The following is a 14,043-nucleotide window of genomic DNA, read 5'->3' on the forward strand; positions in this document are numbered from 1 at the left end:
CCCTGGGCAGGCGTACAGCAGTGATGGAGAGGCTGGCACATGAATCCTCTGGGGCACTCTCTGTGTATAGGGACCAGGCCAGGTGGTAGGTGAGGTGCCCTGGGTGTTGGAAGTTTAATGTGCCGGTGGCAAGATCCCTTATAGTTCGCGACGCCAGTGCCGGTAACGGTGGCACACCGATTTGTTGTAGGAATAATTGAGGTACACAAAGTTGCAGTGAACCAGAACTTCTTTTTACTGAACAGTTCAACTATTTACAGGTTTCAGTTAGTTCCACATGTACAATGTTGGTCACAGGCAGGCTTCACATAAGTGGCAGGCAAAGTCTTTGCAAGATACTCAGAGGGAATAACACTTACAGATCAGGCTGTATTTTCCTCAGATCCTGTCTGGCTTTCTCCAAGGCCCGTATGCCCTATAGCTGGCTTTATCCTTGGGTAGGAAACCTTCCTCTGGTGTAAATCCTCTTGCTGTAAATATCCTTCTGCCCTTCAGCTTTCTACTTAGCTGGATAAAAGTGGCTCTGCACTGTACTTTTCAAGGTGCTAGATATCTTCAGGAGGCAACTTCTTATCCTGGGTGCAAGCTAGGAACCTGGGCTATCTAGCTTCATGTCAGAAGCTGCTCTTCAGCTAACCTCTGGCTAAAGTGCTCACTTGGCTTCTGACCACACTCTCCTTTCTCTCTGGACTGGACCTGACTATATATACTAGGGGGTTCCCTAGCTCCCTCTACTGCCTAGGAGGAGGAACTACACCCCTAACAGGCCTGGTACACAGGAGATAATATGAAAATACACATTACAATGCAATGTAAAATACCATAACCATGTTCCACAGGAGGTGGAGAACAACGTGACCCAATTGACCCTTGAGTAGTGCCCACCCTTACGTAGTGGGACACTACACCAGCACTTTCCACAAACCAGTGTACTTATTTAAAAAGCATTGCACCACTTATCTCCCCCAGGTTCAGGGTGGCCATGTTGCACCCATTGTCACTGACCGCCTTGCCCAATTTGAGTCAGCAGGGTGACAGCCAGCGGGATATTTGCTACTTGATGCACTCTAGCAACTGCTCGCCACTGTGGCTAATCTCACTGAGATCGATCAGTTGCATCACAGAGTGGCGACACCTGACTTGACACATGTGATAGGATGGAGGGGTAGTGTGAGTGACCCTGTGCTCTGCTGGACAGCGTGCATGGAGGGTTGAAGGAGACGGATAAGCGCCTGGTGTGGGAGCCATGCCAATACAATTGTGGAGGATTCAAAAGGACCTCTGAGTCAGTGTGCCATGTACTGTCCCTGCCCCTAAGAGCTGCTCCTGGTGTCCACCTTGGCATGAACCTTGCCGCCCAATGAGAATCGCAGGGAGTGGCCCCTGCTGTCCGCCACATGAGAGTACAAGGCAGGGATGGCTTTTTGGAGAAAAAATACCTTCTAAGAGTCTTCCAGTGAGGCTAAGCACAAGCCAATAGCTACCTAAAGGCAGTAGACTCAAAATGGTACAGCAGCAACTGCACCACCAGCAGCTTGGCCAGGTGGAAAGCAATTCGGATTGCTTGGCGTAGAGTTTTTTTCCTGAACACACATTCCATTATCAATGACTGGTTATGGAGCGGAGGAGAAGCCTGAGCAGGAGAAGTGGAAAGGGATGATGACAATGTGCAAGACACCATACTGACCATGGATGCCACCTGGCTGCTGCATGGGGGATCAGGAGAAAGAGAGAACACCTGTTGTGGTAGCTGGCTGCCACCTCTATTTGTCCACGGGATGGGGTGATGCAGCTTCATGTGGTTCAGTGCAGCTGTGATGTCTACAGATCTATTACAGCTTAAATTGACTCTGATAACTCTGATAACACGTCATAGTGTGATCTCGTGCCATCTTGTGCCAAAGGCCATTGAAGTATATTGAAAGAGTTTATTAACTTTTTTGTTCCATTTTTTACTTAACACGTTAACCATCAAGTTAAAGCTTGGCTGCATCTGTATGTTTGTGTTTGCCTGCCTGCATCGTATTTTGCTCTTGCACAGCTTGCACAAGGAATGCCTTCGTCTTCTAGCAGAATGGAGAATAAATGCCAGAGAAATATACTCGTTCATCAGCTAGAGGCAGCCAGGCTCAGCTTTGCTCTAGCTCATTTTGGACCTAACCCACCCACAGCATCAGCAGCATCACTAGATGCAGGAGCAGACGTGGCAATGGCTGTTTTTTGGAAGGTGTGTGGCCTCTGCTCTTTATTGCTGTCGCCATCACCATCCACCTTTGATATTGCCTCCTCTCCAGCACCTTGATCCAGTTCCTAGGTCCTGTCAGAACAGAATCATTGGAGTCCTCACCCTTCCTTCCGCTTCTATCAAACTGTGGGATATCATTGTGGGTTATTTTCCCCCTCCTCTGCTTTGCCCCAACTGCCACTGTCACTGTCCCAATACCACGGTTATGGGTGCCACTACTACCACCACCAACACCTCTATGCCTGGAGTCTGAAGCCTCCGCCACCTCCTTCTCATGGCAGTACAATTGTTGCTCTCACACAATTCATCAATAGGGAGACTCTCTTGACTATCTGCTGTAGAGTGTGGTGGGGTTTTCTTGCCACTTCTTATGAAACAAAGAAGGCACCCCACTAGGAAAGGTCAGTAAAGACTGAGAGGACTCCATTGAATTGCTTCTCTGGGGCTGAAAGGAGGAGGAGCAGGAGGAACACTGTTACTAGTGTTGATCAAGCACCAAAGTGCTTGTGTGCTCGTGCCGAACACACATGTATGCTCGAGTGCTCTACCAAGCACCCGAGCATAATGGAAGTCAATGGGAGAACCCCAGGCACCCCCTGCTCAGAAGAGAAGAGGGTGTCTGGTTCACAGAAAAAGATTAGAAATTGATGGAAACCCCATCAAAATGGTTTGGCAACAGCATTAAGAGGATGGCTGGATGCATCTAGGACTCCTATTATCTATGACATACAATAGACAACCACACAAAGACTATATGCCAAAAGTCAGGTATGTGGAAGCCAACAATCTATCCATGAGACAGATAACAGTCAGCATACCTTACAATGGCAGCCTTGTGCACTATTAGACATTCCAAACCAGCTCTCATCTGACTGAGAGCCAGTAAGTCTCAAAGTTGCTTCACATCTGTTGGATGGCTTGGGTGGACCTGCGCACCTAGATCAATATCATTAGGGTGACAAAAAGTTTTCTGATTGTCCTAACATAATATTCAATAAGCTTTCTGTACTGTACAGTTTTGTCATGTAAAAACGAATTTGCATAAACACTACTACTACCATCCCTAAACAGCTGCACACACATCTACTGCTATGTCTGTTCCATGCTGTGCTGCTACTGATGCCATTCACTGTGCGCTTAAAACTCAGTACTCTGTACACTCCTGACTGCTCAGTGGTGTATGGAGTATGGACTGTGAAATGTATGAATAAGACCGCAGCATCGCTGTGAGTATGGGCAGGAGCGTACATTGATGCTCCTGCCTGTGCTCCCCGGAGGATTACTACCTTCTGGCATAGTACATGGGTACAGATTTAGGGGAGCGGACTCCTGCTTCTGCCTGATCCGCTAAGCTAAGAGAACTGCATGTCAGCTCTTAGCTTTGCAGAGCAGGAAGAAATAGGAGCCGGCTCCACTCAGCAAATCCTGGCATAGTACATGGGTACAGGGTACCCACGTGCTTTGCTAGGAGTTAGTAATTCTAACACCTGCCCTTACTCACAGCGCTGCTGCGGCTCTATTCATAAATTTCACACTCCGTACTGAGCAGTCAGCTGTGTACAGAGAACTGAGCTTAAGCGCACAGTGAACAGTGTGCTTTAGGTAGGGAAAAGACTGAGAAAAATACTAAATTAATTACTAAAGTATATTGGAAAAAGTTTTATTGGGGCATTAGGGACATCATAATAAAATTTGTTATAAAAGTTTAGTTATTCTTTAACCACTTAAGGACCACAGGTTTATACCCCCCTAGTGACCAGGCCCTTTTTTCCAAATCGGCACTTCACAACTTTAACGGTTTATTGCTCGGTCATGCAACTTACCACCCAAATGAATTTTACCTCCTTTTCTTCTCACTAATAGAGCTTTCATTTGGTGGTATTTCATTGCTGCTGACATTTTTACATTTTTTTTTTATTAATCGAAATTTAACGATTTTTTTGCAAAAAAATGACATTTTTCACTTTCAGTTGTAAAATTTTGCAAAAAAAACAACATCCATATATAAATTTTGCTCTAAATTTATTGTTCTACATGTCTTTGATAAAAAAAATATGTTTGGGTAAAAAAAAAATGGTTTGGGTAAAAGTTATAGCGTTTACAAACTATGGTACAAAAATGTGAATTTACGCTTTTTGAAGCAGCTCTGACTTTCTGAGCACCTGTCATGTTTCCTGAGGTTCTACAATGCCCAGACAGTACAAACACCCCACAAATGACCCCATTTCGGAAAGTAGACACCCTAAGGTATTCGCTGATGGGCATAGTGAGTTCATAGAACTTTTTATTTTTTGTCACAAGTTAGCGGAAAATGATGTTTTTTTTTTTTTTTCTTACAAAGTCTCATATTCCACTAACTTGTGACAAAAAATAAAAAGTTCTATGAACTCACTATGCCCATCACGAAATACCTTGGGGTCTCTTCTTTCCAAAATGGGGTCACTTGTGGGGTAGTTATACTGCCCTGGCATTCTAGGGGCCCAAATGTGTGGTAAGGAAATTGAAATCAAATTCTGTAAAAAATGACCAGTGAAATCCGAAAGCTGCTCTTTGGAATATGGGCCCCTTTGCCCACCTAGGCTGCAAAAAAGTGTCACACATCTGGTATCTCTGTATTCAGGAGAAGTTGGGGAATGTGTGTTCATGGAAAGAAGAGACCCCAAGGTATTCGCTGATGGGCATAGTGAGTTCATGGAAGTTTTTATTTTTTGTCACAAGTTAGTGGAATATGAGACTTTGTATGAAAAAAAAACAAAAAAAAAAATCATCATTTTCCACTAACTTGTGACAAAAAATAAAAAATTCTAGGAACTTGCCATGCCCCTCACGGAATACCTTGGGGTGTCTTCTTTCCAAAATGGGGTCACTTGTGGGGTAGATATACTGCCCTGGCATTTTCCAGGGGCCCTAATGTGTGGTAAGTAGGTAATTGACCTGTGAAATCCGAAAGGTGCTCTTTGGAATGTGGGCCCCTTTGCCCACCTAGGCTGCAAAAAAGTGTCACACATGTGGTATCGCCGTATTCAGGAGAAGTTGGGGAATGTGTTTTGGGGTGTCATTTTACATATACCCATGCTGGGTGAGAGAAATATCTTGGCAAAAGACAACTTTTCCCATTTTTTTATACAAAGTTGGCATTTGACCAAGATATTTATCTCACCCAGCATGGGTATATGTAAAATGACACCCCAAAACACATTGCCCAACTTCTCCTGAGTACGGCGATACCAGATGTGTGACACTTTTTTGCAGCCTAGATGCGCAAAGGGGCCCACATTCCTTTTATGAGGGCATTTTTAGACATTTGGATCCCAGACTTCTTCTCACGCTTTAGGGCCCCTAAAATGCCAGGGCAGTATAAATACCCCACATGTGACCCCATTTTGGAAAGAAGACACCCCAAGGTATTCAATGAGGGGCATGGCGAGTTCATCGAAAAAAAAATTTTTTGGCACAAGTTGATTTTATTTATTTTTTTCTCACAAAGTCTCCCTTTCCGCTAACTTGGGATAAAAATTTCAATCTTTCATGGACTCAATATGCCCCTCACGGAATACCTGGGGGTGTCTTCTTTCCGAAATGGGGTCACATGTGGGGTATTTATACTGCCCTGGCATTCTAGGGGCCCTAAAGCGTGAGAAGAAGTCTGGAATATAAATGTCTAAAAAATTTTACGCATTTGGATTCCGTGAAGGGTATGGTGAGTTCATGTGAGATTTAATTTTTTGACACAAGTTAGTGGAATATGGGACTGTAATAAAAAAATAATAATTTCCGCTAACTTGGGCCAAAAAAATGTCTGAATGGAGCCTTACAGAGGGGTGATCAATGACAAGGGGGTGATCAATGACAGGGGGGTGATCAGGGAGTCTATATGGGGTGATCACCCCCCTGTCATTGATCACCCCCCTATAAGGCTCCATTCAGATGTCCGTATGTGTTTTGCGGATCCGATCCATGTATCCGTGGATCCGTAAAAATCATACGGACATCTGAATGCAGCCTGACAGGGGGGGTGATCAATGACAGGGGGGGTGATCAATGACAGGGGGGTGATCAGGGAGTCTATATGGGGTGATCACCCCCCCTGGAAGGCTCCAGGGAGACGCCTGTATGTGTTTTGCGGATCCGATCCATCTATCAGTGGATCCGTAAAAATCATGCGGACGTCTGAATGGAGCTTTACAGGGGGGTGATCAATGACAGGGGGGTAATCAATGACAGGGGGGTGATCAGGGAGTCTATATGGGGTGATCACCACAGTCATTGATCACGCCCCTGTAAGGCTCCATTCAGACGTCCGTATGCGTTTTGTGGATCCGATCCATCTATCAGTGGATCCGTAAAAATCATGCGGACATCTGAATGGAGCTTTACAGGGGGGTGATCAATGACAGGGGGGTAATCAATTACAGGGGGGTGATCAGGGAGTCTATATGGGGTGATCAGGGGTGATCAAGGGTGAATAAGGGGTTAATAAGTGACAGGGGGGGTGTAGTGTAGGGTGGTGCTTGGTGCAACATATTACTGAGCTACCTGTGTCCTCTGGTGGTCGATCCAAACAAAGGGGACCACCAGAGGACCAGGTAGCAGGTATATTAGACGCTGTTATCAAAACAGCGTCTAATATACCTGTTAGGGGTTAAAAAAATCACATCTCCAGCCTGCCAGCGAACGATCGCCACTGGCAGGCTGGAGATCCACTCTCTTACCTTCCGTTCCTGTGTTCGCGCGCGCCTGTGTGCGCGCGTTCACAGGAAATCTCGGGTCACGCGAGATGACGCCAATCGGCGTTAGTGTGACCTGGGAGCGCCGCAGAGATGACGCCTTTCGGCGTTAGTGTGACGGTAAGTGGTTAAGAACAATCCATTGTTTCTTTTGACAATTAACACTTGTGCATATATAAATACGGGCAGGCATTCTGCCACTGTTAACACATAATTTTTAGACACTTGTGCAGATTGAGCCACTCTTTCTTCTGACATTAACCTGTGTGTTTATGAACAGGAGCAAAGATGCTTGGTCCCAACAAGCGACACTATTTTTTCCCATAACACTCTGTGTTTATATGCCATCTGCCCTGAATAATACGAAAAAGCATAACACATGCAACGTTGCTGTGTTTTTTTAAACACACTGTTTGTGAGCCCTGTCAAACACTTTTACCCAGAGATATGTATGTCAGTGTCACTCTGACATTATTTGCTACTGCTGTCATTGCATTCAAGAGCTTAAATGGAAGGTAGGAGGAGAAAGCAAAAAATTGGAAAGACAATTTAACAAAAAATCTGAGCCCTAGGAGCCTAGAAGTGTTTTTTTAGATAGAAAAACGGGATCGCAACAAGTAAATGCAACAAGTAATCCCTCTATCACATATAGCATCTGATAGAGGGATTACTTGTTACATTTACTTGCTGCGATCCCTTTTTTATAGAGTTTGTGTTCACTAACAGTGGACACAGCCATTTAAGTGACTAACTTATATGTATGTATACATCTCTGCTTACGGCCCAATTCTAGGGTATTGATGGTTATTTCCTTCATGTTTACAGAGATATGCACTTGCACTTTGATATGACTTGGATATTTGTGTGATTTTTGTATACATCAGTGTACCTAGTGTGTATTTCAGCCAATTGTGGTTGTTTTTTATTGTCCTCCACCTACTGGTCTATTGTGTTATGTCCCCTCAGGTGTAGTCCACTTTGACATCCGATGTATCACATCTAATATTTTATGACAATTATTCAATAAAGTATATCTATATTTTGCTACAAAAACCTGTTTAGTCTCAGTTTATCTTTGGTTCGTGTATGTTGATGTACACTGAGTGGGTAGGTTATTTTAAGGTACTCTTTTCACATAGGATCACTATATGTGAACGTAAATCTATGTGTATTTTGTGACCGATATTGTTTAACCTCTTTAAATGTAGAATATCACATTTTGGGCCCTGAATATAACTTCCTGGGCCCAAGACCTGAATGTTTTGGCCTATTAATCCCCCAGTTTTGCACCAGAATTTCAAGACAATATTCAGATGCAATTTGGCACATATTGTTGCTGTTAAAAGCCATGATCTTTTCCAGTCAAGCCATACCCATTTTCCAAGTCATTCATCCCTGTCCAAAAGGCACAAAAAGTGTTTATAACCCTTTATTAATTTTGTATAAGGCAAATCATGTTTCAATCTGAGCAAGAATTCTGGTTTATTTGTAATAGGAAGTCTTTACCATTGTTTTAAATATTCACTCATTAAGATCACCTTACCTATTGCATCCACATAAGGGGGAGTTTATAATCAAACATTATACACAATGTGGATAGATATGTTTTAGTTTTTTGGATCTCATCAGCAGAATGCATGCCATAGCTATATGATTTGACATAGGCATCACCTGATTGGAAGAAGCAGGATCAACTAAGATCTGTTAAGACTTCAGACAATGCTCCCATGGAAATATACAACTAACTATCCTTAAAAGGGAAGAAACTGTTAATAAATTGTCTTTTTCCATTTTACGGTCTACAATTTCTACTGTCAATATAGCCATTGTGTTCTCAATTACAAATAACAATGAACTCACTACCTCTCCAATTATAAAATTTGTTGTTTTAGGATATTATACTTACTGACATCCCCATTTTGGCAGTATAAGGTATCAGGCAAACTATATTTTTGAATTGTCAGTTTAATGAAATCTCTGCAACTTTTTGTTTTCTTTCAGATGCTTCAACGGGATTACCTTGAACCCAGCAGTTCAAACAGTGAAAATGAAGATATTGTAAAGAGGAAAACCCCTTATATTTTCAAAAGACAGTCCATTGTAAGCAAAGCCAGGAGACCCTACATACTGAAAAGGGGTTCTTATTACTGACAAATTCAATATGACTCGCTAAGATGTGCTTAATTTATAAGTAAATGTGATTTATGGTTATTTTACTTAAAATTAAAGTTATATTTGTGCCATAAATAAATTGAAATATAATTGTCATTAATATAAAGTAAATGTGTTTTATTCATGTTGTTTGTTAAATGTGATTTTTATATACATAAAATCATTTGAACTTTTAAATTTTGAAAAATAAATACCCTTTATCTGCATTATGTTCATTCAAAAACTGAATCTGAAGCAATATTGGTTCTTGATGGTCACAGTATTGGACTGTTACTGAGCATTCTGAGGAAAATGCATACTAAAAGTGATATAAAAAATCATATTACTACTTTAAAACATGTTTCTCATCTACAATGGTAATAAAATCAGAAATACACAAAAACATTTTTTACTGATTATTTATGTTATTATTTCCCATAAGCATATGATTAACAAGAATAAAAACAGCATACAAGGTTCTTTGCTGTACATTTACCCCTTCCATACACAGCCAGTTTCCACCTTTGCGCCACAGTCTAATTTTGCAAGTCTGACAGGTGTCACTTTATTTGGTAATAACTAGAGTTGAGCGAACACCTGGATGTTCGGGTTCGAGAAGTTCGGCCGAACTTCCCGGAAATGTTCGGGTTCGGGATCCGAACTCGACCCGAACTTCGCCCCTAACCCGAACCCGAACCCCATTGAAGTCAATGGGGACCCGAACTTTTCGGCACTAAAAAGGCTGTAAAATAGCCCAGGAAAGGGCTAGAGGGCTGCAAAAGGCAGCAAAATGTAGGTGAATCCCATGCAAACAAATGCAGATAGGGAAATGAATTAAAATAAAAATAAAATAAATTAAAATTAACTAATATCAATTGGAGAGAGGTCTCATGGCAGAGAATCAGGCTTCATGTCATAGCAGAGAATCAGGCTTCACGTCACCCACCACTGGAACAGGCCATTGTCAGATATTTAGGCCCTGGCACCCAGACAGAGGAGAGAGGTCCCATAGCAGAGAATCATGCTTCATGTCATAGCAGAGAATCAGGCTTCAAGTCATAGCAGAGAATCAGGCTTCAAGTCATAGCAGAGAATCAGGCTTCACGTCACCCACCACTGGAACAGGCCATTGTCAGATATTTAGGCCCAGGCACCCAGACAGAGGAGAGAGGTCCCATAGCAGAGAATCATGCTTCATGTCATAGCAGAGAATCAGGCTTCAAGTCATAGCAGAGAATCAGACTTCATGTCATAGCAGAGAATCAGGCTTCACGTCACGCACCACTGGAACAGGCCACTGTCAGATATTTTTAGGCCCCGCCACTCAGACAGAGGAGAGGTTCATTCAACTTTGGGTTGCCCCGCAATATAATGGTAAAATGAAAATAAAAAAAGGATTGAATGAGGAAGTGCCCTGGAGTACAATAATATATGGTTAAGGGGAGGTACAAACCGGATTCCAAAAAAGTTGGGACACTATACAAATCGTGAATAAAAACTGAATGCAATGATGTGGAGGTGCCAACTTATAATATTTTATTCAGAATAGAACATAAATCACGGAACAAAAGTTTAAACTGAGAAAATGTACCATTTTAAGGGAAAAATATGTTGAATCAGAATTTCATGGTGTCAACAAATCCCCAAAAAGTTGGGACAAGGCCATTTTCACCACTGTGTGGCATCTCCCCTTCTGCTTACAACACTCAACAGACGTCTGGGGACCGAGGAGACCAGTTTCTCAAGTTTAGAAATAGGAATGCTCTCCCATTCTTGTCTAATACAGGCCTCTAACTGTTCAATCGTCTTGGGCCTTCTTTGTTGCACCTTCCTCTTTATGATGCGCCAAATGTTCTCTATAGGTGAAAGATCTGGACTGCAGAGTGGCCATTTCAGTACCCGGATCCTTCTCCTACGCAGCCATGATGTTGTGATTGATGCAGAATGTGGTCTGGCATTATCTTGTTGAAAAATGCAGGGTCTTCCCTGAAAGAGATGACGTCTGGATGGGAGCATATGTTGTTCTAGAACCTGAATATATTTTTCTGCATTGATGGTGCCTTTCCAGACATGCAAGCTGCCCATGCCACACGCACTCATGCAACCCCATACCATCAGAGATGCAGGCTTCTGAACTGAGCGTTGATAACAACTTGGGTTGTCCTTGTCCTCTTTGGTCCGGATTACATGGCGTCCCAGTTTTCCAAAAAGAACTTCGAATCGTGACTCGTCTGACCACAGAACAGTCTTCCATTTTGCCACACTCCATTTTAAATGATCCCTGGCCCAGTGAAAACGCCTGAGCTTGTGGATCTTGCTTAGAAATGGCTTCTTCTTTGCACTGTAGAGTTCCAGCTGGCAACGGCAGATGGCACGGTGGATTGTGTTCACTGACAATGGTTTCTGGAAGTATTCCTGAGCCCATTCTGTGATTTCCTTTACAGTAGCATTCCTGTTTGTGGTGCAGTGTCGTTTAAGGGCCCGGAGATCACGGGCATCCAGTATGGTTTTACGGCCTTGACCCTTACGCACAGAGATTGTTCCAGATTCTCTGAATCTTCAGATGATTTTATGCACAGTTGATGATGATAGATGCAAAGTCTTTGCAATTTTTCGCTGGGTAACACCTTTCTAATATTGCTCCACTATCTTTCTGCGCAACATTGTGGGAATTGAGTGAGTGAGAGACACTGCCACTCTGAGAAGCTCTTTTTATACCCAATCATGTTGCCAATTGACCTAATTAGTGTTAATTAGTCTTCCAGCTCTTCGTTATGCTCAAATTTACTTTTTCCAGCCTCTTATTGCTACTTGTCCCAACTTTTTGGGGATTTGTTGACACCGTGAAAATTGGAATCAACGTATTTTTCCTTTAAAATGATACATTTACTCGGATTAAACGTTTGATCTGTCATCTACGTTCTATTACAAATAAAATATTGACATTTGCCATCTCCACATCATTGCATTCAGTTTTTATTCACAATTTGTTTAGTGTCCCAACTTTTTTGGAATCCGGTTTGTAGTTATAAATGTCTAATCTGCACAAGGGATGGACAAGTCCTGTGGGATCCATGCTTGGTTCATTTTTATGAACGTCAGCTTGTCCACATTGGCTGTAGACAGGCGGCTGCGTTTGTCTGTAATGACGCCCCCTGCCGTGCTGAATACACATTCAGACAAAACGCTGGTCGACGGGCAGGCCAGCACCTCCAAGGCATAAAAGGCTAGCTCTGGCCACATGGACAATTTGGAGACCCAGAAGTTGAATGGGGCTGAACCATCAGTCAGTACGTGGAGGGGTGTGCACAGGTACTGTTCCACCATGTTAGTGAAATGTTGCCTCCTGCTAACACGTTCCGTATCAGGTGGTGGTGCAGTTATCTGTGGCATAGTGACAAAACTTTTCCACATCTCTGCCATGCTAACCCTGCCCTCAGAGGAGCTGGCCATGACACAGCTGCGTTTGGGACCTCTTGCTCCTCCTCTGCCTTCGCCTTGGGCTTCCACTTGTTCCCCTGTGACATTTGGGAATTCTCTCAGTAGCGCGTCTACCAACGTGCACTTGTACTCGCGCATCTTCCTATCACGCTCCAGTGCAGGAAGTAAGGTGGGCACATTGTCTTTGTAACGGGAATCCAGCAGGGTGGCAACCCAGTAGTCCGCACACGTTAAAATGTGGGCAACTCTGCTGTCGTTGCGCAGGCACTGCAGCATGTAGTCGCTCATGTGTGCCAGGCTGCCCAGAGGTAAGGACAAGCTGTCCTCTGTGGGAGGCGTATCGTCATCGTCCTGCGTTTCCCCCCAGCCACGCACCAGTGATGGGCCCGAGCTGCGTTGGGTGCCACCCCGCTGTGAACATGCTTCATCCTCATCCTCCTCCACCTCTTCCTCATCCTCGTCCTCCTCGTCCTCCAGTAGTGGGCCCTGTCTGGCCACATTTGTACCTGGCCTCTGGTGTTGCAAAAAACCTCCCTCTGAGTCACTTTGAAGAGACTGGCCTGAAAGTGCTAAAAATTACCCCTCTTCCTCCTCCTGGGCCACCTCCTCTTCCATCATCGCCCTAAGTGTTTTCTCAAGGAGACATAGCAGTGGTATTGTAACGCTGATAACGGCGTCATCGCCACTGGCCATGTTGGTGGAGTACTCGAAACAGCGCAACAGGGCACACAGGTCTCGCATGGAGGCCCAGTCATTGGTGGTGAAGTGGTGCTGTTCCGCAGTGCGACTGACCCGTGCGTGCTGCAGCTGAAACTCCACTATGGCCTTCTGCTGCTCGCACAGTCTGTCTAGCATGTGCAAGGTGTAGTTCCACCTGGTGGGCACGTCGCATATGAGGCGGTGAGCGGGAAGGCTGAATGTACGCTGTAGCGCAGACAGGCGAGCAGCGGCAGGATGTGAACGCCGGAAGCGCGCACAGACGGCCCGCACTTTATGCAGCAGCTCTGACATGTCGGGGTAGTTGTGAATGAACTTCTGCACCACCAAATTCAGCACATGCGCCAGGCAAGGGATGTGCGTCAAACCAGCTAGTCCCAGAGCTGCAACGAGATTTCGCCCATTATCGCACACCACCAGGCCGGGCTTGAGGCTCACCGGCAGCAACCACTCGTCGGTCTGTTGTTCTATACCCCGCCACAACTCCTGTGCGGTGTGGGGCCTGTCCCCCAAACATATGAGTTTCAGAATGGCCTGCTGACGTTTACCCCGGGCTGTGCTGAAGTTGGTGGTGAAGGTGTGTGGCTGACTGGATGAGCAGGTGGAAGAAGAGGAGGAGTAAGCCGAGTAGGAGGAAGAGGCAACAGGAGGCAAAGAATGTTGCCCTGCGATCCTTGGCGGCGGAAGGACGTGCGCCAAACAGCTCTTCGCCTAGGGCCCAGCCGCCATTACATTTACCCAGTGTACAGTTAGGGAGATATA

At 44.4% G+C, this 14,043-nt stretch overlaps 1 protein-coding gene across 1 annotated transcript in view; it reads left to right on the forward strand.

Moving 5' to 3' along the window:
• The window catches only part of NTS (neurotensin), a 49,712-nt gene extending 40,589 nt beyond the window's left edge, over positions 1-9,123 (forward strand). Inside the window, exon 4 of the mRNA XM_040415719.1 lies at positions 8,974-9,123. Within this exon, the coding sequence (XP_040271653.1) occupies positions 8,974-9,123 (150 nt within the window). The remainder of the gene's footprint in view (positions 1-8,973) is intronic.
• Positions 9,124-14,043: the final 4,920 nt, after the last annotated feature.

Source organism: Bufo bufo, chromosome 1 (assembly GCF_905171765.1).
Source record: "Bufo bufo chromosome 1, aBufBuf1.1, whole genome shotgun sequence".
Taxonomy (NCBI): domain Eukaryota; kingdom Metazoa; phylum Chordata; class Amphibia; order Anura; family Bufonidae; genus Bufo; species Bufo bufo.